General features: G+C 34.3%; 3 protein-coding genes and 1 pseudogene across 6 annotated transcripts; all 4 read left to right on the forward strand.

Moving 5' to 3' along the window:
- Positions 1-1,051: 1,051 nt before the first annotated feature.
- LOC18599266 (Calcineurin-like metallo-phosphoesterase superfamily protein) lies at positions 1,052-6,128 on the forward strand. Of its 3 annotated transcripts, none has more exons than XR_016026515.1 (5): positions 1,052-1,470; positions 2,630-2,871; positions 3,415-4,725; positions 4,835-4,986; positions 5,478-6,128. XR_016026515.1 is itself a non-coding variant. In XM_018120499.2 (5 exons), exons 3-5 carry the CDS (start codon positions 2,656-2,658, stop codon positions 5,592-5,594), a joined length of 1,905 nt encoding a protein of 634 aa, XP_017975988.2. In that variant the 5' UTR covers positions 1,334-1,470; positions 1,964-2,140; positions 2,630-2,655; the 3' UTR covers positions 5,595-6,128. The 3 variants fall into 3 exon arrangements, 2 of the variants coding, with proteins under 2 accessions (XP_017975987.2, XP_017975988.2); XM_018120499.2 differs by adding an exon at positions 1,964-2,140 and having other exon boundaries at positions 1,334-1,470; positions 3,415-4,986; XM_018120498.2 differs by having other exon boundaries at positions 1,058-1,470; positions 3,415-4,986.
- Positions 6,129-6,815: 687 nt separating this feature from the next.
- Positions 6,816-19,564, forward strand: LOC18599268 (Spc97 / Spc98 family of spindle pole body (SBP) component). 2 transcript variants are annotated; one of them, XM_088806992.1, is made up of 21 exons: positions 6,816-6,968; positions 7,236-7,297; positions 7,386-7,431; positions 9,277-9,411; positions 9,935-10,066; positions 10,549-10,632; positions 10,683-10,805; positions 10,926-11,017; positions 12,377-12,449; positions 12,525-12,677; positions 12,756-12,875; positions 13,040-13,093; positions 16,450-16,533; positions 16,735-16,809; positions 16,899-17,027; positions 17,467-17,592; positions 17,671-17,778; positions 18,145-18,207; positions 18,443-18,517; positions 18,839-19,041; positions 19,117-19,564. In XM_088806992.1, exons 1-21 carry the CDS (start codon positions 6,897-6,899, stop codon positions 19,241-19,243), a joined length of 2,136 nt encoding a protein of 711 aa, XP_088663118.1. In that variant the 5' UTR covers positions 6,816-6,896; the 3' UTR covers positions 19,244-19,564. The 2 variants fall into 2 exon arrangements, with proteins under 2 accessions (XP_088663118.1, XP_007029226.3); XM_007029164.3 differs by having other exon boundaries at positions 10,707-10,805.
- An 802-nt stretch (positions 19,565-20,366) lies between these two features.
- Positions 20,367-21,161, forward strand: LOC18599269 (SKP1-like protein 1A pseudogene; annotated as a pseudogene).
- A 3,659-nt stretch (positions 21,162-24,820) lies between these two features.
- LOC18599271 (uncharacterized) lies at positions 24,821-25,413 on the forward strand. The gene is made up of 2 exons (XM_007029171.3): positions 24,821-25,153; positions 25,246-25,413. The coding sequence occupies exons 1-2, from the start codon at positions 24,821-24,823 to the stop codon at positions 25,411-25,413; spliced, it is 501 nt and encodes a 166-aa protein (XP_007029233.3).
- The last annotated feature ends 1,569 nt before the right edge of the window (positions 25,414-26,982 follow it).

Consider the following 26,982-nt stretch of genomic DNA (forward strand, 5'->3'; position numbering starts at 1 on the left):
TAATTATTAATTAAAATGTTACTTGTCTTTCTATTTCACGTGGTGATATGTGGTTTGTTGATATATCTTAAAAAATGATAATATATCATATTAATGTGACATGATAATACGATTATATGTCATTTTTACTTTTTACATCAACATCACATTAGTATAAAAATAACAAGTAGTATTTTAACTAATGATGATTAGTCAACTATTTATAAGAAAGATCTATTTTATCCAACTTAAAAAATATATAAGTTTTGATCAAAAGTAATATAATAAAAGCTTATTTAAATTTTTTTGAATAATTTAGGAGTTTTTTCAAATATTATACCTAATGAAATAATATCTAAAATAAATAAATAAGTTTAAACATACTTTTCAGAAAAAAGGTTTAAACATAATTGACATAAATGTTTTCATATTATTATATTTAGTGTTACTCAAATAATATTCACAATAAATATAATTATGTTCAATTTTTCAAAATAAGAGGATAAAATTAGCAATTAGTTTATGTTTTTGATAAAAAAAAATAGATTTCCTTTGATCATGTCCAAAATTGTAATTGAAAAAACTAAAGTGACATAGAAAAAATAAAAAAAGAAATCACATGAAAGCAAAATTCAAAATATATATTGAAAGTGTCAAAATAATTATATAAAAAAAGTACATTAAAAATTAAGAAATTGGATATACTAAATACATAAAAAAGTATTGGAGAATTTTTTTTTTTTATAAATAAAAGAACTCAAGAATCAAATGAGAAGTTCGAAAAAATTAATTGCAAAACTAAAAAAAATAATAAAGAAAATTAAAGGGTCAAATAATAAGGATCAGAGTAAATTACAAAACAATATCTTATCATAGAGGTGCCCATAAATGGAGCAGAGCCCGACTTGGAGGCTTTAGTCTTATGTTAATAAAAATAATTGTAATATAAAGTTATTTAATTTATTTATTTTAAGGATTTTTATAATTTTTTGATAAAATTAAAAATACTAATTGAAATGAAAAAAAACATAATATGTCATTGAAAATTGAAACACAAAAATGGAGGTGGATTTTTTTTATATAATTTTTGTTTGACAGACGACTTTGCCAGCGACATCCATAAAGCTAGTTCATTGAAGAGGGAACCAAAGGGTCCAAAGTCCAAACCAAAGCAAGACCACCATTTCTGAGAAAAACAAATGATAGTTGGGAACATGGGCATTCTCGTTTTGATTTTCCTTCTGTTTTTGTTATGCCTGAAAGTACCCACTTATCATGCTCAACAACAAGACCAAACATCCTCATTTTCTCCTCATAGAACAGTCATTGATGTAAAAGGTGGTCCAGAATCAGTGGTATGGGTGGTTCAGCTCTCTGATCTCCATTTCAGTGTTCACCATCCTGACAGAGCCTTTGACTTTAAGACCCTTCTGCCTCCTGCTCTTTCCATGATCAACCCATCTCTTGTCCTCATCACTGGTGATCTCACAGGTCTAAATTTATGTTTCGTTTACCTTCTTCTTTTCTTTTAACTTTGATGATTTTGGCTCGATGGGTGAATATTTCATGCTTGAGCCTTTGTTTTATGAGAAATCATGATCCTGAATTTTGGGTTTGTGTTGAATTTTTTGTTTGTATGGAAGGTTTTCCTTTGTTATGGCTGACTTTGGGTTTGAAATGGGGAAGGAAATTATATGCAGGTCGTCCTTAATAATTTTTGTTTAAAATTGAATTTTTATGGATGTTCTTGTTCATAATATCAGTCTATAAATTCAATGGCTTTGTATCAGTAGGCTATTTGTTAACTTTGCTTGGATGCGGGTAGGATTTGGTAAAGAGCCTGTTACTGCATATTGTGGTTGGGGAAATTATGTGTTAGCTTGATTTAACTGTTCTAATTTATCCAGTTAATTAAATGTTCTGTTTAGAAATTCTATGTGCATCTATGAGCTTCCAACTCTGATTATAATTTTCCATATGATAGATGTTGATGCTTGTTAAGGCAATAGTTTAGTCAGAATGTTGCTGCAAAGGCATAACAATGTGCCACAATGGTCTGTGCTCTAGTGTGCTTGTTATGTCTATCTACTTTCATCTTAGTGTCATCTTCTCACCTGGACTGAAAACCTGAGAGCAGAAGAAAATCCACGGGCTATCAGTGGTAAATTTTTCTATTTTTACGCATTTGAAGGAATTTATATGACGTTCTTAAAAAAGAGAAAAAGAAATGGCAACCATATTACTTCTTTTTTGAAATAGTAATTTGGTTTCTATTGTTTATTCCCACTGGCATTGAGTATCAAAAGGGCACAGAGCCTGAAACTTGGATAATGTAGGCATTTCTTTATCCTTTTAATTTCAAACACATTCCAACTTTTTCAAGTCCCTTTTGTCTATTCTCATAAGATCCTGCTAGTGTAACAACTTAAGGTCACAAATGCATCCAAGGTGTCTAGGATGGTAAATTCCTTAACTCTGCCTTGCCTGGCTATAGTTCTTGTTCCTGAAGTCATCAAGATTATGACTTATTGCAATATGACAAGAGTCCACAATATATTTGTTTGGTATGTATCGTTATGGTGTTATGCACCACCTTTATTAGTGATCACACTGGTTGATTCATCTTAAATAATATGTCTTCAATCGACAGATGGGAAAAGCAAGGATTTGCTAGTAATGAGGCAGAATGAAGAGGAATGGGTGGAATACAAGAATATAATGGAGGATGTTGTGAAAAGGAGTGGACTTGATAAGAGCATCTTCTATGATCTTAGAGGGAATCATGATAATTTTGGTGTGCCAGTGGTTGGTGGTTCATTTGATTTCTACTCAAAGTATAGCATCAATGGGCAATTGGGAAGAAGCGGACATGTAAATAGCATCACTCTTCAGGTCCCTTCTCTCTCTCTCTCTCTCTCTATCTTAATTATCTATTATTTTTGGGTTTAGCTGGAAACAGAAAGGTAGATGTTAACAGGAAACATAAAAGTCTCATTTGTTCCCATAAACTCATTTTCTGCAAATTTTATTCAGACTTTTATGCAGCCTGAGTAATTGGTTTTTTTGTTTTTTTTTCCTGTAGCTATCTTTTGGCATTAATGGTTGAATTTCAAATTCATGGAAATATTACTATTGCTGGCTTTCATATTATGCAAATATTCGAAGTAGTCCATTGCTTTGTATGTTTTGCTTCACTCATCTGTAGATAATTAGTTAATAACTCCATGAGGAAAGTGCAATGAACTCTAATGTTCTCTTTATGTCTCTCATGATGCAAAGATATGAATGATCATGGGTTCAGAATCTCTTGCCAAATTGAAAACTTCAATTATGAATTGTTATGGCATAGGCACAAAGGCGTGTTTGTCCATTCTTAAGATTTTAATCATAGGAAAGTTTTTGGTTATTTATCTTATTTGTTTGTACCATCACCAGGCTGGTGAGCAAAAATATCTGTTCGTGGGGTTGGACAGCACAATGTCTGTCGGTTTACGAGGCCCAACTAATCTTTTTGGGCATCCAACTGACCAACTATTGACTGAAATAGATTTGGAGCTAGCACAATGGGATTCTCAATCAGCTAAACCAGTGAACAAGATAACTTTTGGGCATTTCCCTCTTTCATTTTCAGCATCCTCACAATCTGGAAGGACCCTGAAAGATATTTTCCTCAAGCATTCCCTTTCAGCATATATATGTGGGCATCTTCATTCAGGATTTGGAAAGAACTTAAAGAGGCACCACTTGTCAAATCATCTTTTACTGTCTTCACAGAAGTTTTTCCAGTTTAATGTACATCAAATACCTTCAGAAGGCATTAAGAATTGTTCATTTGGAGCCCCACCGGTTGAAGAATTTTGGGAATGGGAGATGGGTGACTGGAGGAAGAGTAGAGCCATGAGAATCTTGGCCATTGATAGAGGTCATGTTTCATTTGCTGGTATAGACTTTAAGTCAGGGTCCAAAAAGACTATTATAATACCCACATTTCCACTTGACTCACGTTTCATGTCAACATCTTCATCTCACAACGAGTATGAATGTGAACATATGCTTCCTTCATCTTATGAGACAGTGAGAGCTCTTGTGTTTTCTGTTTCCCCAGTTGTGTCAGTTGTGGCTAAAATCTATGATTCAAGATATGGAAATCTTGATAATGTTATGGAGGCAACAATGACCAAGCATGTAGATAGATCCTCTAGGGGAGATCTTTACTCAGTTCCTTGGAATTATAAAGCATTTGAAGACCCCTCTGCAGATAGATTCTGGCTGCAAATAGAAGCAACCGACATCATGGGCCGAACAACTTTAACTGAACTAAGACCGTTTTCTGTAAATGGGCTTCATGCTAAGGTATTGTGGACTTGGAAGGAGTTTTTTGTCATGGGTTGTCAATGGGCGGCCTTGTATTACCCAATTCTTTGGTTGACTATGTACTTTCTACTCTTACTTCTTCTTATCCCAAGAGCTTTTCTCATATTTTCAAGGAAACAACACACTTACAAGAATTTTCTCGCTGCAAAAGGCCTCATAAATGGCATAGCATGGGTTCTGCAAGAGCTCTGCAGGGTTCCTATAGCATGGTTTGGTTTCCTGGGATACTTATTCTACCTTGTTTTATTTCCCTGGTTCGTGGGACAAGTTTTCACTGATGGTGGAGATAGGGGATACATGACATACATGGGCTGGGTGGTGAAATCCTCCAATAATAAGAGAAATGATTATATTGGATCTCCCGATATCATGGTAGTTGTTCTTCCTCATCTCATCTTTGTGGTTTTACCAGCTATTTTCTTCGCGGGAGCTCTGGCAGCTGAGAGAGCTGTCCATAGAGATAATTTTCTATCAATTTCAGGAAAGAAAGCAGATGACTACAGTAGACTGAATAAGAGATCTCTTAGGTATGATTCCCGAGGCAATAGAAGATCAAAATTCCATTTTGATGGGCGTTGGATGCGGTCAATCCTTTTGGTTCTTTGCTTGGCAATCTGTTGGAAGCATTTCAAGGTAAATCTTCTAACTCGTATTAGTTTATTTGGAACAAAGTGGATGTTGAGGTACTTGATGCACATTGGCTCCTCCTCTTAGTATTGTCTCGTCTAGAAATTGGTGGGAATGAATCACATGGACTTTGATTGCTTTTCTACAAAGGATAGTAGTAACTCTTGGTATTATATGTTTCATTCTATGATTTGAAAGATTGCAGCCAATAATTTAGTTGGCTAAGCATTTAAATCTTCTAGTCCGCTAATATTTTTAAGTTCATAGAACTCACTAATGACACTATGTTAAAATTAATGTGGGAATTAAGATGTATTGATTTTTTGAATTTTGGTAGTGAATCTTTAAAATCTGGCAACTGCCACTGTCTGAAGTTCTGAGGCTCTAAGTATCTTTTGCCTTTTTCCTTTCCCCTATCTGTTAATGCAAAAGTTATGCAAGATCCATTATTTTCCCTTATACCTATCTCTTACTTGAATGTGTTGCTTTTCTTACAGAATTGCAGAGCCCTTATGAAAGCTTATGAGATGAATCCATTACTTCATTTTCCGGTGTATAGCCTTGGAATTCCAGTATTATTGGGTTATGTTATCCACAAAACTAAGGGGGCTTAACAAGCACCATTGGCTCTCTCTTCTCCAAAATTTTTTGTGTGCTATGCGACACGCACCTGCAGACGCTTGATGCTAATTCTGGCTCTACCATAGATGTAGTTCTGATTACATGAAAAAGATATCAAAGCTGAACACAGGCAGGGCGAATGGAAAACATGGATGAAGGCCTGGTTTTGGTGAAAATGTAGGTATAGTTAATCTAATACTGACTAACAACTAGTAAGCAAAACTTTGGGAAGCTCTATTCACCTTGGATATGGAACCTTTGGGTTCTGATTACAATTTTGCCATGTACCACAGCTAAGGACAAACAATTGTTATATATTGTATTGACCCCTCTCTCTGGTTATTATTTATTAGAGATTTGGGGTGGAAGGTAGGGTGGCTGACTGGCTTGAGGCATACTGCAATTTCTTTCTCAGTAAATTGTTGGCACATAGCCTGAAACTTCTAGTAATTGAAATCAAAGACTTTATTAATTACTGTGGTTTAGGATATCAATTTATAATTTTTATTAATTAATGTTTTGTAAAACCTTTATTTTTATTTGTTAGTGATATTTAGTTCTTGCAAATATTTCATTAGTTATTATTTATTTCTGAAATTTAATAGGGAAAAAACATTTTCCAAATTTTAAATCTCTCCTTCTTATGCCTTATATTGTTTTAGTTTTAAAATATTTAGAAATAAATTTAATAAGGCATAATTAATTAAGTCATAAAATTAACAATAAAGTTTTTTACGTTACAATATGAATTGCGTATATTTAAATATTCCAATCATATTATTTGGTTATATTAATTTGTATAATTGATTTTCTTGATATATCTTATCGTTAAACTTTTCCTTCATCTTTTCTATATCTTTCTTTTGATTTTCTTAATAATATAACATTATATATTGGTTTAAATATAAATAATAATTAGCGTAGCATAACTATTTCGATACTAAAATATACTTAATTAATTTATCATTTCAATTTAACAGCCCTTTATTTTCTTTTCTAATTAGTTAATTTTAAAATTTTAAAACTAATAAAATTGAATTTCTTTATTTATTTATTTTATTGTTTGGTCGGAAGGAAAAAGTAAAAGTTAGAACATGTTTCTTTTTATGTTATAGCTTTTCGAAAAAATTTTACTTTCCTCGACTTTTTTTATTGCGTATATTTTAACTTTACGCAGTGAAAAATTGAGAATAACCGCACTGTGAAAGACTCAAAGAACTCAAAATTAAGCAGAACAGAGATTTCGCACATTTTTGATTCAAATCTTTTGAAATAAAAATAAGAAAGACAGAGATATGGAATCCAGTTGCCCTTCCACCCCTCGCTGGAACCTCGATAGACCTTTCCTCACCGGCCGATTTCACCAGGTCCTCCTTCTTTTTTCCCTCACTTTCTCAAGAAACAATCGGAAATAGAACTGCATTTCCAAAATTTCGCGTATTTTCTTTTCTTTTTTAAATGTTTTTAAATCTGTAACTTTTTTTTTTTGCTTTGTACATTCCCTTGTGCTTTCCGGAGAAACAATCAGAAAAAAAAAGTAACACGTTTCCAAAAACCTAGCAATATTTCTTTTTTTCATTTTTTTCCAATGTAGCTTCTTTTAGTTGGTAATGGTAGATTAATGGTCCTTTCAGGAAATAAAGGGGACATCTCGGTTCGCAGCTGATGCGAAGGGTTTTTCCTTGGATTCGTGCAGGTATTTAATGTTCAGTTCTTTATTTTATGGCTCTCCTCATTTTAATTCTTTGTCTAAGCTTAATCCTTTTGTTTTTGCCTCTAATCAGCTCTGGATTGGAAAATCCAATTGGTTGTTATGATGCCGCGGTTCAGGTATTTTTCGCTTGAACTATGCTAGTTCCTGCTCAATTGTCTAATTTGTTATTATTATTTTTTTTACAATTCTATGATGTTAAAAGAAGTGGAACATTTATTTATTTTTGAATTGATTGCTTATTGCAAAATGTAAATTTCTTCTGTTGTGGAATGATTTTTTTTGGGCTAAAACTTAGTAAAGTTATGTTTTTGTTCTACTAATTACTGATTGGAGACAATATTGAGTTTGTAATGAAAGAAGTACAGTAAAACCTCTATAAATTAATAACCTCGATTAAATAATAATTTTGGCCGGTCCTGGCTTGGGATTTATTTGGTAAATTAATAATTTGCTAAATTTATACGATAATACATTTTAAAAAAAACATATAGGTCCCACTTGATATATAAATTAATAATCTCATTTTACATAAAAATTATATATACATAACTCAATTAAGAGGCTTTTGTAAAATATGATTTCAATGTTACTTGTTTTTTTTCAACTTGATGTTTCTTTGGACCTCATTTCTAACCTTTTTTGGTATTGAACAAACCACTCATAGAGAACCTTATCTAGCTCAGGCAATTTTGCAGTTTTATATCATTTGGCATCACCTTTTTCAATGTTGGTTGATAAATACTTTGATGATCTCTTGATCGTATTTGATATTATTGCTCGACTCACTTGCAAGTTAAACTTTTCTGTCACCCACTGTTGCAATTGCTTTTGGGTGCAATTTGGATATTCTATGTTGTACTTACGCAATGCTTTGCGCATTTTATTTGTCATTGTTGATTTCTTTATACCTTTGAGATTAGAAGCCACTGTGTTTAGTTTTACCGTTTGTGATACTATATGATGTTTTTGCTTGACTTAATGTTCACGAAGTATATTAATTAAGTATACATAGAACAATGGTATATGAAAATTCAGTAATTAGGTAATATTTGTATAATCACAATACATAATACATGTATTAAGTTCAATTTTTGGAAAAAAAATAAAAAAATACCTTGATAAATTAATTTTTTATTAATTAATGTATAAATTAATAAATTATTAATTTATTGATTAAATAATATTGATTAATTAATAAATTTTCATGGCCCAAAGAATATTAATTTATAGAGGTTTTACTGTGTCATGTGTTTTGTAAATTTTGTGTAAGATAGGATGCGTGTAGTGCTATGGTGCATGAGCTGTGCTCTAGTGATAGAGTGAGGGTTCCTGTGCTGTTGTTGGTATGATTGGCTTATGTGGAGCTCAGAATTGCAGTTTCACATTTTGAAAATTCGGCCCACCTGATATTCTTTTTCCTTGGACTGTCAAATTAATCTTTTGTTTTTTGGCATATGAAGTGATGTCAACCACAGAATTATCTAATTAGTTTGTAGTTTATCTTATATGTCTATTGCTGGGATTTTAATTTTAGGTACTTGTGACTCATGAGTTGAATTGTGGTCTTTTATTCAGTGCCTCTCTCTTGTCTTGCCACTTTCAATACAAGTTGATCATTTTTCTAAACTGGTGTTCTTTCTAGTTTGCATGAGGTTGGGTGAAAATGTTGAATCCTGACCAGGTTATTAGGTGTTTTGGGGTTGCACATCCTTGGAAAGAAAAATTCAACAACATGCCAGCATGTTTTTCATGTCTTTTCCTAATTACTATAAATAACAAAGACACATATTTGTTCACCAACATGTTGTCTTCATTATGTACAGTAATCTGCATTCTGCTTTGCATGGTTTCTACTTTAAATTACTATTAATCTAATACTTGTGCTCTGTTTTTATGAAGTGGTTTAACCTATGAGGATTTTGCAACTAGTTTAGTTATTAATCAGTTAACTTGGTTTGTAGGAACTTATTGTTATTGATGATCTCCTATTTGCTTTGGTTGGAATTGAAGGACGATACATTTCAATCAAAAGAGTGCATGGAAAGGATGATGCTGTTACTTTCCAGGTTGATGCATCTATGGATTTAGCACTTCAGGTGAAAATTTTTCCTTCTGTTGGCACAATCAAGTGTTTATGCTATCCTTTGTGAATGAATTGTTTTGTCTCTGGAATTTTCTGTTATGGTGATTGAAAAACCTTGGTGCTGTGTGCTGCTGCTAGGAGAACCTATGGCTTATGCTTCAGAACCTATGAAATGAGGCATTTGTTTTAGCCTTGGGTTCAATTCCGTAACTCAATGCACCTTTTCATAGCTTCCTGTCTGGCTGTGGATTACTCTAGGGATTCTAGAAGTGGACTTGATCTAAAGTCCAGAACATTGCTCAAGTTAAAAAACTATAAAAAAAAAAATCAAAATTCATTTGAGAGCATATTGATCAACCAGCAGCTCCATGGATTTTTTTATCCTGGAGGATGCTGGAGGCCATTCTTTGATAATTTCCTGCCTATATTAGAAAGTGAACGTTAATCAATGACAGGATGGGGTTGCAAATTTAAAATGTGTGAATTTTGTCACTTGCCTTCAACAATTATTTTACCTGATTGAGAGATCATTGCAGGAATTTGCAAGACGGATATTTCCTTTGTGTGAGAGCTTTCTCTTGATTGACCAGTTTGTTGAGTCCAGATCTCAGTTCAAGAATGGCCTAGTCAATCATGCCTTTGCTGCTGCATTGAGGGCACTCCTTTTGGTAGGTTCTTTAGGTTACAATTCTTTTGATTAGCTTATATTGCACTGCTGTTCATTCTTATTTCTTTCTATTCAAAAAGTGACAGGGACTGATTGTTCTTCCACCATCTTTTTAAACATTATTGTTGATTGCAATGGCTATTGTTATCTAATTCAATGTGATAAATGATGGGCTTATTTGTTGGAAAATTGTGATCTTTGGGGTCTATTAGGTGAATGGAAAATGGTTTTTTGGAGTTCAAATAGGGCTTAAAAGAAAATTTCAACTCCTTTACCAATTTTATGACTCAATATCAATTATAGTGGAAGCATACAGTTCCTGGGTCAGTATGTTAATGTTCTACTTATCATCCATATGTACACAATTGCTATGTTGATTTCCTTCATATTTTAGCTGATTCTGGTGTTAGATAATTTCATGATCACTTGTCTGACATTCTGTATAATTTTTTTCCTTCACCATGTGCCAACTTTCTTGATCAGGATTATCAAGCCATGGTTGCACAGCTTGAACACCAATTTCGACTTGGAAGACTTTCCATTCAAGGATTGTGGTTTTATTGTCAGGTTTGACTCTCTTAGCTTAATGCTTCAGTTTCTAGAGTGTTTCCCTGAAGTCGTTTTCTCCCATGTGTTGGCAGCCCATGATGGGGTCCATGCAAGCATTGTCCACAGTGATACAGAAGGCTTCAGCTAATAATTATGCAGGTTCTGCAGTGCTTAATCTGTTACAGAGCCAGGTGAGATGATTGTCTTAATTGATTTATATGGGAAGATAGTGTTATTTATTTTATTACAGTGTTGTAAGTTAAGAATTTGATATTTGTTTCCTCTTCTCTAATTTGACTATTTGCTTTCAGGCTAAGGCTATGGCCGGTGATAATGCAGTGAGGTCATTGCTAGAGAAAATGACCCAATCTGCTAGCAATGCATACCTTAGCATATTGGAAAGGTAACCCCTGTAATACCTGCTGTTTATCTGATTTTTGTTGTTGACCTATGCATAAAAGTTCTCCTTTGTTATGTTTCAAGAGTTTTTATTTTACCTTGTTATGCTTCAAAGAACTTCCTGCTTTTCTGGCTGCGCATTCTAGTTTTGCAACAAAATATGTTGTTAGAGAGTGGAGACATGTGTTTCTAAGGGATTTTGTCAATTATTTCACTGTTTTATATATATATATATATTCATTTTATAGGTTTAGGAAAAACTATCTAAAATAAGAACGAGAAAAATTAAACATACGTATATATGTGGCAGGTCTGATCATCTTGGCCTGTTTGAATGTAATGATTGAACAGGTTTAGTTGGAAATAAAGGTTTTTGGTCAGAGTTTGTGGATTTATGCTAGGATTGTGTTGGTTGAAGGTTTGGTTTTCGGAGAGGGTTGCTTGGATTATGAATGTTAGGCAGGGTTAGTACTGTTTTTCGAAGCCCAAATTTGGTCTTAGATGGAGTGAAGGGGTTGCTCTCATTTTTGTGGTCTGGTCATATGTGTTTTACTGAATTGATAATTAGCTTTCTTTATTACCATCCATGTTATATTTAGTTGGCACCCTTGATATAAATGAGTTGAAGTAATGGCAAAAAATCGTATAGTTAGTGATGAAAAGGTCACCATGTCACTAGAGATGATAAGTAGCACTCTACTGTGCAAATTGCATTATCCTGGCAAGGAAATCATGCATGGAAGAAAATTATGTTTCTTTTTGGTTGAGACAGCTATGAATGGTCTAAGCATCGTCAAAATTTAAACTTATACAGAAAATGTATAACTATTCAACAATAATTTTATTGATGGGCATTTTGTTTTAGAGTAGAGGTTCTACCTTGATGGCCAAAAGTTGCATGCGTCAAATGTCATTCATGACTTAATTCTTTCACGATCTGTTTTCTAGCTTGACCCTATGACATCTATCTATGATTTGTATATATTCTTTTTAGATCTAAACATTATCCTTAGAAAATGTTTTACTTTTACTTGTCATGAAGATTTATGTCATTTGCTTAAAGATTTTGGGCATTTTGTGATGTGTTGTGAGCGAATGAAGTTGCTTCTAGTTCCTAAACCAGGTAATTAGGAAGCTTAGCTGGTGACCTGGTAGGGAAAAAGGGTAATGAGTTATTTTCCTTTTGCTAAATCTTAGATTTACTTCAGAGCTGGTTGATATGTGTTCAACATGAAAATTTGCTAAGTTTCTTACTTCCTGAAGAGTTGTGATTTGAGAATACTACTCTTTTAGTTTTTGCATGAGGGTTTTATGGAGCATTATAATTGAAATTTTGATCATGAAGAAATTCCAATGATTTTAGGTGGATCTATGAAGGAGTGATTGATGATCCATATGGTGAATTTTTTATTGCTGAGAACAAGTCTCTCCAAAAGGTATATTTATTTTATTCACATTTATTTGTGCTCCAAATTTGTGCTTTGCATGCTTATATTTTTTAGGTTTTTTAGGAGAGCCTTACTCAAGATTATGAAGCCAAATATTGGAGGGAACGTTACAGTCTCAAGGAGGACATTCCTAGCTTTCTGGCAAATATTGCTGGTATAATATTGACTACAGGGAAATATCTGAATGTCATGAGGGAATGTGGGCACAATGTTCAGGTTTGATTCTTTAAGCACGAAACTCATTTGTCCTCCTTTTTGCATTATGACATACCTCTGACTGGATATTGTTTGCAGGTCCCTGTGTCTGAAAATTCTAAATTAATGACTTTTGGATCCAACCATCACTATCTTGAGTGTGTAAAAGCTGCTTATGACTTTGCCAGTGGTGAGCTCTTAAATCTCATTAAAGAAAAGGTGAGCATGAATTGTTATTACTTAGTAATTACATGCTAGCTTTTCAATTTTTTTTAATTTAATTTTTTATATGTATCTGATCTGTCAATGAATTGCCATTCAGAGAATTTGCTGGACCTTTGGCTATATATTCTAATGATGACTTGCATGCTTTAATGGTGTAGTATGATCTAATAGGAAAGCTGCGGTCTATAAAGCACTATCTTCTTCTTGACCAGGTAAATCTATTAATATATTGTGAACTTGGGATGAAAATCAATTACTATATTTGCTTATTATATGGTTTTTGGACGTGGTTGGGTTAACTGGTCAATATAGGGACCACTTTGTGTTGATCATGTCTAAACTTTGATGAATGTAAGTGTACTATGCTGACTAGTTTCACAGAACATGCATCTTAGTAGTGCCAAGTTTTTGATAGGGGGCATACTTGGTATTCACACTTGGTCAAGGTGTGTTTGGTGTTTCTGATTTGTTAGCAAAACCTATTCCAACCATATCTTTTAACCTTTTAGGAATAGTTCATCAACAATTTAACATTTTTACTACTTAGGTGAAGAGCTTTGTGTATATTATATTCATGCGTTTAAAAAGCTGTTTCTTCCCCCCTCCCTCTCTTTTGGTATTGTTGTATCTACTTTGTTAGCAAGACCTACGTTTGAATCATATTTTAACATTTTAGGAGTGTTCCTCAGCTATTTAACATTAGTCATTCACTTTGTTGAAGAACTTTGGGGATTTATGTGTTTTATGTTTCTTTGCTCTGGAGATTTATGTGTTTAAACATTATTCATTCATGAGTTTAAAAAAGTAGAAGAGCAAGCTTCATCTTCTACTGCTGGATTGAGTATTTCTTTTGACCTTATTGTCAGTTCAAGGATTTGAAATTAAAATTGGATCACAAGATTGTAAGGGTCTACAAATTCTGAAAAATCACTTGGAGTAATCTAAGAACTCTAGATGTCACAGAAATTCAAAGTGTATGTCCAAACATTCAAGTAAAACATAAAACATTAAAGCTTCAGTAGTTTTAGTGCATAGCAATAGTAGTGGTATTAGCATCGCACTGGTTTCATTTTATAATTTAAGTGCCATTTTAGTAACTGCATAAAGGATTGAAAACTATAAGTGGCTTCTTAGAAAATTTTTTTAAGTGAAATCATGTTGAGTGCATTTGATGAGAGGATGATTCTCAAGACTGTAAAATGCATTTGTCCAAAGCCATTATAAGCGCTTAAATTTGTAGGCCATTATACCCTTTTATATTACTCAAAAATAATTTTACCATGTTCATTATCATCCATTGTATTATCTATCTCTATATTTGATGGAGTTCTTTTAACTAAAATTTTGTACTATAATTTGTAATTAAGTTTGTAATTAAATGGTATTATTAGCAATAAATGGATAAATGCAGTAAGAAAGTTGGGAGCATAAACTGAAAATGCTAATATTATAATTGACATAACTAATTGTTAAGAGACACCCAATGATAGGTGGGGAGAAAGGTCCAAGAAGGTTACAAAGCTAAAATAAGGAAACATTGGGTGAAGAATATGATCTCTATAAACAAGAATATAAAAGAAAAAAGAAAGTGTTACTTTCTGCATAAGGAAAAAGAAAATAAACTGGAAGTTAGAGTATTTCAAAAGTAGATGAATATTGTAATTTATGGATAATATTGCCTTTAATAATTATGGTATGGAAAACGTCCTTCACTGCATGAGTGATAGAAACTTGATGGAGCTGTACCTTTAATTCCTTTATCTGTGTTTGGGTGAGATATTTCAAAATTTTTCAGAATTTTGAAATGAAGGGAATTAAAAATGATGCAACAAAAATTGCCACAAATTGTAAATTGTTGTTTAGATTTGTGTCAAATTGGAATTAGCTCGATTGATGGGTAAAACTTTAAAATCAAAACTGCAGCATCTCAATCCTCTCCTTTGTCACTCTGTCTTTGTCCTCTCCTATCATAATGTTGTGATGCAACTTCTCAATTATTCGGAGACAACTCCTAATTGCTAACAACACATTGACAAGTCTTGACAACTCGATCAAGGCATAAATCATTATCTCTTGCTGTGGTAAGAGGAAAAAAATTTGGTATAAGAGACTGGTTTGGATTGAAAGAGGAGAGATAGTAGAAACATAACATAGAAATATTCCAAGATATGGCCACGGTTGCATAAGCAGTTCTGCCACTATACATGTTGCTGGTAACAGAGGGGAAAAGGAGAGGGCAAGAGCTAGTAGGGGTGGCAATTGGGCAGGTTGGCTAGGGTTTGAGTGGGTTAGGACCTGGTTGGGTCATGAAATTGGTAGAATAAGGCATATATCATCATCCCTTGCTGTGGAAAGAGGAAAAAGTTTGGTAGAAGAGACTGGTTTGGAGAAAGAGGAGAGATAATAAAAATGTAACATAGAAATATTCAAAGATATTGCCATTGTTTTAGAAGCAGTTCTGCCACTATACATGTTGGAATAGAGGAAAAAGAGAGATGGAGAGCGGGTAGGGTGGCAATTGGGTGGGTTGGGTCAGGTTTGAGTGGGTTTGGGTCATGAAAGTTTGGATCAGGTCAGTTTGTGTTTAGGTTATTTCAGTTTTGGGTCACTTGAGTATGGGTCATTTTAGGTTTGAATCACTTCAGGTTATTCAGGTCGCTTGTTGGCCTTTTGGAACTAATTGAAATGAGTGAGTTTATGTCAATTTTTATAATTTGCTTTGTGTTTATCATTGTTAAATTAAATGAAATTTAAATTAAGGAAACAATATAGTATTTTATATTCAATTTTAAGTTTCAAGTCATTTTGAGATGGGTGGGGCTTGATTCAGGTCCAGGTTGCTTTTGGGTTGCATTGATCTGAGCTTAGGTTGTTAACTTTTCAAGTCGGGTTCGGTTGGGTTTGTGCGGGTTGTGCTGATCTTATAGATTGGCTCAGCTTTTACTAGCTCTAAGAGAAAGAGGGGAAGAGGAATAAAAAATGAAAAAAAAAAACAAGTGTTAGCAAATTGTAAAACTGAGAAGATGACATTGGTGGCAGTGAAAGTGTGACGTTGGTGACTGGACATGTAGTTGGTGTGCTGGAAAAGTATTGAGTTGGCAGCATAGGGAGGGTTTGATAGAGGGAGGGGAAAGGAAGATAGTTGAGAGAGAGGGGCAGGAGGTGAGGTAGGGAGAGAGAAAAGCAAAAGAGAGACAGACATTCTCAAATAATGCCTGTTTAGGTGTTATTTGAAGCAGGTATCTTGCGGCCATCAAATACCTGCTTAAAATCCGATAGCTTATCCTTTCTATATTTTAGACAAACAAGGTAATTGACTTTCTAGAATAAATTTGTTTTCCAATTTGAATTCTTCCCTAAAATGATCATATCCAAACACACCATTATTACATTCTGGAATAGCAGGATCATGAGTAAAACCCATATTGTACTGATTTCCGTAATGTAGATCAAGATCGTATTCTTGTCCAACATTTAGATTGAGATTCTACATAGGAGCGGTACGATAGACATATGTTTTACTAATGATTTATTTAGTCATTCTAATACAGGTGCTATCAAATTGCAGGGTGATTTCTTGGTTCATTTTATGGATATAGCTCGAGAGGTGCTCTTGAAAAAGCATGATGAAATTTCTGTAGAAAAACTGCAGGTTATTCTTCTTTTCCCCTCTTTTTTATTTTTTTATGATTACACACCATATAAGCTGCGTACAACAAAACTTCTACATCTATTTGCTAAAGCTTAATAAGGCAAACTGCAAAATAAATATTACTATTAAAAAGACAAGCCATCTGAGTTATATGAATTTATTTTTTTTATTTAACCTTTTTTTCAAAAAAACAAAATGTAGTCTCTGCTGGATCTAGCTTTGCGTACCACAGCTGCTGCGGCAGATCCTTGTCATGAGGACTTAACGTGTTGTGTGGTAAGTGATTCCTATCTTTTTCGTTTGTTTGTAGGGGAAAACTTTGGATTGGATCTGCATCATATAATTTTTTATGTTTGAACTCTCAGGAGAGATCTTCAGTTCTTAAAGGATTGAGCACATTGAAGGATCTTGACATCAGGAATGTATCCGACAGTAATGACCTAGAGGAGTCAATAAGCATTACTGGTCTTGAGACATTTTCCTTGAGCTATAAGGTATGCATTTCTTTTGTTGTAGTTAATTTTACAATTTGTGTTCTTAATGGAGCCTTTGATTTACAAGTTAATTTAAGTGACCTACTTGTTGGAGTATAAGCTTCACTGATGAGTCTCTTGAATGATGTGATTTGCCATACTGTTTAAATGTTTTATTAAAAGTATTATTAGTTCCTTCAATATTTTCTAGACCATGTTTAACGTTTTTTATCAAGGTAAAAATAGTGATCACTTGTAAGGATTACATGATTTGAATGGTACTTTCTTTGTGCTTGCTCCGTGATATGTTCTGAGTGATTTAAGAAAAAAAAAAAAAGAAAAATTCTGAGTGGAGGTAGCTTCTGTTGCAATCTGTTGGTGGCATCACTTTTTAGCACCATTTCCATGATGTGACCAGGAAATATTATTCTTCTGCTCACAATGTTTTGTCTGTTTTCAGATTCGGTGGCCACTGTCAATTGTTATATCAAGAAAAGCCTTAACAAAATACCAGTTGATTTTCCGCTTCCTTTTTCACTGTAAACATGTGGAACGCCAGCTTTGTGGGGCTTGGCAATTGCATCAAGTATAGACTTGAACTTATTCATGTAGTATGGTCTTTACCACTTTTCTGTTGTATTCTAATTGCAATAAAATACTGCAGGGAGTTCGTGCTCTTAATACTCGTGGAACCGCCATCTCTAGATCATCTCTCCTCTGTCGTAGCATGCTGAGATTTATTAACAGTCTTCTGCATTATCTAACATTTGAGGCAGGTTTCTTTGCATCCTTTGCACCATATTTGCTCTGAATACTTTTGTAAGGCCTTGATGGAAAAGCATCTGGAAACAGATGTGTCTAATATGACACATGCTCATTCTTATTTTGACTTTCCGTTCCTCTTTATTTCAGTTTTTTTTTGTATGACTGAACCTCAAGGGTCTTTTTTTTTCGTCTGGGAAAAATCTGCATTACATTGTAGTTAAGGCCACTAGCTGGGTGAAGGACTTTTGGATTTGACTTTTTGTCAAGGAAAGGCTGAAAATATGAGAAAGACGAAGAAGAGAAAATAAACTGACTCTAGGATGCTAGTGGGCATGTGCTTTTTTAGTAACATTCTTGAAATCCTTGTTTTCAGGTTCTTGAACCCAATTGGCATGTGATGCATGGTAGACTTCAGACTGCAAAAAGCATAGATGAGGTATGTTCCTAATTAGACTCCTAGATGCTGCATATCTGTTTTGCATATAATATACATAAATACATACATACATATGTATATATATATATATATATATATATGTACACATACATATGTGTGTGTGTGCGTGTGTGAATATATATATATATGTATGTATATGTATACACACACACACACGTGCATATATATAAACTAGTGTATCATGAGTTATGTATGAAAATCCTTTTTGTAACAGGTTGTCCAGCATCATGATTTTTTCCTGGACAAGTGTCTGAGAGAATGTCTGCTTCTTTTGCCTGAATTGCTCAAGGTTTGTTACTTATCATTTATCAATATTTTTTGGACAAAGATTATAATAATTTGGAAATGCAAGTCTGTCTCTACTGGGTGGACTAAATTGTTATTTAAAGTTGTATTAAAAATCATATGAAAAAAACAAAAAAGTTGTATTAGAGATGTTATTCAAAACATATTTCAAATTTCAACCTAAAATACAGAAGTTGGAAGTTAAGTTTGAAAGAGCATTGGAGCTTGAATTAGCCCATGAATCCATGAGACCTGATTGGGGGAAATTCAGTTATCATTGTTATTGTTTGAGTCTCTTTCTTAGTAAGTATATTTTGTAATGCAGAAAGTGGGGAAGCTGAAATCATTGTGCCTACAATATGCAGCAGCAACACAGTGGTTAATTTCATCATCTGTTGACATTCCCAAGTTAGAGGAACAGTCTGATGGTTCACTTGGCTCAGAAAGGTCCAAGCCGTTGAAATCGAGGAACCCATCTCAGGCGCAAAAAGTCATGACTAGAAACTCAGCAGTCACTGATTCCATTCTGTAAGTGTGGATACAATTACCTCTCGCTCTTTCTCCTGTCTCTCTTTCTCTCTAATTTTAACTAATATATTGCAGTAAATTTGAGAGGGAATTCAATGCTGAGCTTCAGAGTTTGAGACCAATCTTGAGCAGCAGTTCCCAAGCAGAACCATATTTGACGCATCTTGCCCAGTGGATCCTAGGTGTTGGGAACGATCAATAAGTTTTAAATCTGTTAACATCCTGTAAATTACGTCAAGATTATCTGGTCATAAGGAATGTGAACCTCTTAGTCACGCCTTTTCTGTCTATATATTGTTGTGCTTGACCGTAGTGATTATTGTTCGTGTGGTGCTTGTATCTCTTTCATTGCCTCAGAAAGAGAAGAGGGTTGGGGGGTAGGAGGGCTCAATCTCGTATAATGTTGATCAGAATCAAGATGTATGTACTCATCTTCTACTTGTGTGGTTAACCAGGCATTTTTTAAGGTCTCTAGTTTGAGAAAACAAACTGTACCATGATATAAAGAGAGGAATTGATATCAGTTTTTTGGTGCAACAGTTATTAATTTTGCTGGGTACATAAGAAAAACGTTTGGACCTAAGTATAAAATTAAATGAGAGGTAATTTTCCTCTCACAAATCCCATGTCTTCCCTTGTTATGTTGCTTTTTATTATTATTATTATTATTTTTTTGTAAAATTGAGGCTTTTTCTCATAATAAATGCAAAGATAGTTCGGCCATAAATTCGTAACCAACATGTTATTGTCTTATGTATGACTGCGTATCCTGAAACAAGTTCAATGAATTCGGTTAAGGAACCTCAAGTCAGAGAAATGACACGCATACGAGGGTTTTACTACAACTTAATCTGGTAGGAAGACTAGTGAAGTCTCCTATACGTTGCATGAGCTACTTAATTACCTCATCTCTGCCTCAAGACTACACAAACTTGTGGCAATAAAAATTAGGTATTAAAACTTCCTTTTGCCTAAATTCAATAAAAATCCAACATTGGCTTAAAAACCTACAATCTTCTTTTTATGGAACATTTATTTTGATTGATGAAATTTCAAGAAGAACAAGTCAATCTTTGTTGTCAACATCATAATATGCATGATTTTGTTATCATGTTATTACTATTTATTTAAATCAGAACGAATTTAGTAACTAATCAAGAAATTACAAAATTAATTAAAATCTAGTTTAAGAAGTACAAGAAAATCAACAAATAACTTGAAAAAAAAAAGTACATTTGCTCAACCCCATTATAATTATACAAATTATCTAATTAGAGTTATTATATTACATTATTATCTAATTAGACTATAATACTTAATTAGAATTATATTACAATATTGTTAGTTGCTTAAAATTAGATTATGATTAGGATTAAATTTTTATGTATATCTTATTCACTTATATAATCCATACAATTTTATAATACAATTTTTTTCTTTTGTACTAACGGTTTCGGTATCTCTCTCTCTCCTTACTCTTTTTTCTCTGGCTTTTTGGGAGTTCGTCTCACCGGTGTGAGAATCTTAGAAGAAACAATGGCATCGACTTCGAGGAAGATAATGTTGATGAGCTCCGACGGAGCGGCGTTCGAGGTGAAGGAAGGGGTGGCGGCTGAGTTGCAGACGATCAAGCACATGATCGAAGACGATTGCGCGAGATCCCTGTCCCCAACGTTACCAGCCAGATCATGGCCAAGGTCCAGGAGTACTGCGAGAAGCACACTGACAAGGAAAGGATCCCCGAGAATAAACTAAAGGCGTGGGATGCTGATTTTGTCAAGGTTGACCAAAATACCCTCTTCGGCCTCATCCTTGCTGCCAACTATTTGAACATGAAGAGCTTGTTGCACTTGACTTGCCAAACAGTTGCTGACATGATAAAGGGAAAGACACCTGAGGAGATTCGCAAGATCTTCAACATTAAGAATGATTTCAGCCGTGAGGAAGAAGAGGACGTTAGGAGGGAGAACCAGTGGGCATTCGAGTGATTGGGTTCTGCTGTTCATGTTATGATAGGAATGTCGACATTATCATAGCTTTATGCTGTTTTCAGGTCATACCAGCAGCTTGTGTCAACATGGGGAAATTAAGTTAAAACATTGGATTTTTCTTTTTAGTTATTTTTTGTTATATATGCTTTAGTTCTTTAGGATTTTAACCAAAATAGATAATTAATGTACAAAATTTATATCTTCATTGTTTTGATATAATTTTGCTACCATTTTTATCAAGAAATACCTTGATTTTTAAGAGGAAAAAAATACTTTTACTTTTGTTACTATAGTTTTAAATTCTAGATAAACTAAGATAATTGTCTTGAATTCTAGTTATTATAAAAAACATTTTTGTAAGTAAATTTCTTTCTTGCCATTTGAAATAAATTTTAATTTCATTTAGGGTACAATTAGTTTCCTCTAAAGTTGCATTTGGTAATTTAAATTAAAAAAATCAAATTTAAAATTCATATATTTATTGAATTATTATGTGATAGAATTCATGGAAAAAATTACTTTATTGATTATTTTGAGAATTTATAGATTGTTCATATTCCTACTTAGTGGTGGCTTTGAAGTACATATATTTACAAAGGTATTTCTTTTAATACATATACACAAATAGATATTTTAAATTTATTTTTTTTATATATCCTCTCAAATTTATAAGTGTATCAAATCTTAATTAATTATAAATATTTTCATTCATCCTTACAACTTATATAACAAATTAACTTTCCTTAAAGTTCCATGCATGTTCCCAATTGCAGTTACTTACATTAAAAAGCTAATCTTCATCTAAGATTGTTTTTAAATGAAGAGAATGAACAGAGGTGTTGAAAATTTTTTATTCACACCATGATTATCGCAACAATCCAAGCTATGACCAACTCACAATCAAGCCTTCTGCCAATTTTTCATATACGAGAATCACGTAATAATAAAATGAAGTGTGTTTTGATAGTGAATTATATAAAAAAAAGTAAAGTAAAAATGAAATGACAAAAGAGAAAGAGAAAAAAAAAAGAAGTGTAGAAAAACTTTAAAGGTTAGAATAAAGTTGAGTGGAGCTTGTGAAGCCATTTTATTTTTCTTTATTTATATTAATTATTAAATAAAAAACTATTTTGAATTTTGAGAGGAACATTAAAAGAAAAAATATATAATAAATAAAAAATTTTAAAAATTTTGTGGAGGAGAGAAAATGTTTAGTTTACAAAATGTTGCAAAGCCTAAGCTTAGTGATGAAACCTTAGTGGTATTCCGCTTGGTGCTAATCCGAGGTGCTCTAGCAAATGGGACCTTGTGGTTAACAAATTCAAACAACGTCTTGCTCTTTGGCAAAGGAAATACTCGTCTTTCGGTGGCAAGATAGCACTTATTAACTCTGTTCTCAATTCATTGCCCTTGTACTACTTATCTGTTTTCCAGGCCCCAAAAGGCGCTCGTAGAAAGCTTGAACAATTGAGGAAAGCTTTCTTATTGGGGGTAGGGGATAGGGGGGGAACCTTGATAAACATAAAATCTTAAAAGTTAAATGGAATACAGTATGCAAACCGAAAAGATATGGTGGGTTAGGAATATCTAGCCTTAGCCATAAAAATTTAGCACTCCCTGCGAAATGGTGGTGGTAAAATGGCACGAAAAGTGATGCTCTTTGGAGACGCTTAATAGTGGAGAAATATGGCAATGGTGAATCTAATTGGCTTCCATCCATTGCTCGGCCTTCTAGAATGTCATCGACTTGGTGAAGCATTGTCCACACATGGTCCATCGAGGGGGTTTAGGCACTTATGGGATTTTATGCATGCCGTTGACTCATTGGTGATCGTGCCTCTATCTCTTTTTGGCTTGATAAATGGGTTCCGGAAAATGAAGCACTTTGCTTCGAGTATACTAGACTTTTCTCTATTGCAACGGACAAGGAGGCACGAGTGCATGATATTTGGCACAATGGCAATTGGACTATCTCTTTTTGTCGTAACCTTTACTCATGGGAGGTTGAATTTTATAGTGAGCTCCTTTCATTGTTAGGTTACATTGGTCTTGTTTCGAGCAAAATGGATAAACTTACACGGAAGTATGACACTAGAGATAACTTTTCGGTCAAAACTTTCTACTCTTTTCTTGATGCTGATCCTATTAGTCAAATTTCATGGCTCTACTCTATTTGGAAATTATCTATTCCCTCTAAGGTTCAAAGCATCCTATGGCTCGCTTCTCTTGACTCGATCCCCTCCAAAGCCTTCCTTCACTGGAGGGGTTTGGACTTTAGCTCAAAGCAACTGTGCTGCACTTGGTGTGGTTATGAGTTGGAGACATGTTCGCACAACCTTCTCACATGCCATTTTAGTTGGACAGTATGGTGCCTTGTTCTTCAATGGTGGGGGATATCATGGTCTTTTCCTTGTACTATATCATCTTTTTTGCAGTCTTGGGCTAGTTGTGCCTTGGCAAACGACACGCACAAGCGGTGGATGATAGTTTGTGGTGCCATGTTTTGGTCTCTGTGGTTGGCTCAAAACGAGTCGGTTTTTAACAGCAAAATATGAGATGGGTCCGAAATATATTTTCTTATTAGAATGCAATCTATGCTCTGGGTGTGCACATGTGACGGCATTGATGCGGTTGATGATATTGGCTGGTGGTTCGAACCCCGAAACACAACGATTAGATGGTCTCCCTATATTCACGACTAGGGGTCTCTTGGATACCCGCATCTGAAGGTGGTTTAAATTCAATGTAGATGGCTTAACAAAGGACAAACTAGGCCCAGCAGGATGTGGTGGAATCCTATGCAACTCTGATGGTTATGTGGTGGGTGTTTTCTTAGGCCCATTTGGCATCCAAGACTCCAACTTTGCAGAGCTTATGGCCATTCTTCATGTAGTGCGTTTTTTCTCCTACTCCTCCTTTACAAGCTCTAAGTTGATTATTGAATTTGACTCCAAGAATGCTCTATCATGAGTGACCAATACTGATATGAGGCCTTAGGACAAGTGATATTTATATAATGAGATTGATGCACTTATTTTTTCATTAAGCATGATATCCTTTACCCATACATTACGAGAAGATAATTGTATTACAGATTCCCTAACAAAGTTTGGAGTTAACGGAAATACGATATTCTCAACATTATGGTAACTTCTGATATTTTTATTGGGTTGAGATGCTGCGTTAATATTTTGATTTACTTATGACTTTTGCATTGTCTTACGGTACTATGCACCTTAGGTGAATCTTTTGCATAATGATACTAAGTATCATTGGGCTTGTATCTGGATTGTATATCCTTATCTTGATTCCCATATATGGGTTGATCTTTACAATGTAGTTTCAGTAATTTTAATACAAATTTCATTCGACTGAGAAAAAAAAGGTGATGAAACCTTAGAAAGCAAGGAGGAAGGTGCAGAGGCTAAAGAACAAGCTTTTTCTGTACTTAACTAATCATACGTTGAACAAAGGCAAAGGGCATTTTCCTTACAAAGTTGTAATTCCGATATGTTGTAGTGTTTTGTGGATGGATAAAGGCCAGGTGCTTCAATTTCGTGATGGGACAGTTTAGTTACTAACTAACTTAGATACTAGTCACGTTGTTCACACTGGAGTTTATTTCACACCCAACTTGGCTTTATATGCATATACACCTAATGGGTTCTTGTCCTTTTGTGGGCAAAGATGTATATAATTGAGCTTAGGGAAGGCGTTTTAATTTGTTGTACAAGCAGAAGCAGAAGCAGAAGCAATATTCTAAGCAAAAATAAAAAGCAAACAACAACATGTCAGCAGAGAATGCTAACGCCGGTGCGCTGGCTGCAGCAAAGAATGCTAACCCCGATGCACTGGCTCAAACAGATTGTAGGATAATAAATAAGACTGGCAAAGCTCTGACATTCGTAGTGTCCAAAGACTGGGTGGGGAAGCTTGGGTACTCACGGCTCGTTCTAGGGGAGCAAGATTCAGATGGTCCTTTGCTGGTGCATTTCGGGGAGATACCGCCTGACAATTCAAGCGGTGGATCAGTTGGGTTTGTTGTGTATCGCTACAAGCACAAAGATGGGGTCCAAAAGGACTGGTGCATAGCCTGGAGCAACAAAGGTGAAAGAAACAAGGTAATTTCCATTTCTTAAACTGTTGGTAATTAATCATTTGAGAATTAAATTTAAGAAAATGATAGATGGATCGACTGTATATACTTGTGCAGGTGTGGACTCGTATCGATCAACCTGACGCAAATTGGTATAAGCTTGTGGACTTGAAGGATTCGGAGTGCAACTACAATGATCCAGGCAAAATCCTCAAGGCACACGTCGAAATTGAAGCCGCCAAGACCCATGCAAAATTAACAGCAACACTCAGTCTATTTAAATAATTAAGCTGCATGCTAGCTCTACGCATTTGGCCAGGGCTGAGGCTGTCAAAATGAATAAATAATGTGCGTGATCATGCACGCACTAGTATTTCTATTAGCTACAATAATTTGACAGCAGCCTGCAAAACTAGTTCCTTACTATATTTTGTGTGTTTGTAATGGTTTTTGTTTGCTGAAATGATCACAAACACATTAATTAATTCTCATATTGCCATGAATGGCTGTTGATAATTAAATTCCAAACTTCAATAAAATCATTGATCATGAATCAATCACAAAATAACAATGTGATTTAAACCCTCTTAAATTGCAATGCATAAAATTAATTGGGTTACAATGAGATTGGTTATTAATAAGAATTTTCTTTCTGAACTTATTAAAAATCAATAATATTTGGACAAGGATAAAGAAAAAGTTTTAAATATGGATATTTAGTTCAAACAATAATAGTAAGATCCCTATTATGTAAAAAGGGGAAAAAAAGACTAATATTAATGGACCGATGTTAACGGTATTTGTGCTTTGATTTCTTGGTCTACGAGCTTATATTATTGGTAGTCCTCAAGACGACGTTGGTTTGATGTTGACGCCTTCTGTTTCTTTCAGCTCTATGCATGAATATGCATATATATTCTTCATCTTCAACGGGTAAGCAACGCTGGTTCTCCATTTGTTTTCGTGTTCATTGCTTGTCCCCCATAAGACACTATAAAGGCCTACATATCACCAACAAATCCCACCTAAAGCACTCTACGGAGAAGAAAAGAAATGAAAAAAGACAAGAAAATGAATACAACTAATGTTGATATTGATACGTGAAGATTTAATTCTTCAGTTTATATAGGAGTAGTTGTACACTGATTAGTTGGATATAAGAAATCCATTCTGCAGTGGTTGAAGCTAAGGCTTGATACTCATAACCTCAGCACTAGATGTAGCCACTGTTGGTTGTTTCTCTGAACTTGAACTCCAGGAAAAGAGCAGTAACCTGTTGTGGATCGTCTGATGAGAGTATAGCCAACCCAATCTGCATTAGAAAGGCATATAAAGCTAGGTGATTAGCAGATAAATAGTCAAGTGCCACGTGTGATTGTCCCTTTAACAAATCTGGGAATTCTCATAACAACCTTAAAATGGAATTATATATGATGGGTTATGCATATATAAATTGAGACACATAGTTCACACAATTATATGTGTGAGGTCAAGCCTGGTGAAAGCCAACTACTACAGGCTACCATCAATGTTGCGATATAGGTTTGCATTCAGTCAATGTTGGCCTTTGCTAGAACCCAACTGCGTATTTTAGCTTGATTGAAGAAAATTCCCAGGGCCCTGGTACTGTTGAACTTCAATACCAAGGAAGTAGTGGGTACGTCCAAGGTCCATCGAAAATTCATTCCCTAGTTCTTGAATGAACCTGTCCAAATAGCTAGCTTTGAGTACTGTCCGTGAGGATAATATCGATCAACATATATACTCAAGCAAATAGATGGTGTCGTGAGTATGTAATGCCTTGCAAAGAGAGATGAGCGAGCTGTGCTAGCTACAAATAAAGCCTAAGGTAAT

This window comes from Theobroma cacao, chromosome 5 (assembly GCF_053813885.1).
Source record: "Theobroma cacao isolate CCN51 chromosome 5, ASM5381388v1, whole genome shotgun sequence".
NCBI lineage: Eukaryota > Viridiplantae > Streptophyta > Magnoliopsida > Malvales > Malvaceae > Theobroma > Theobroma cacao.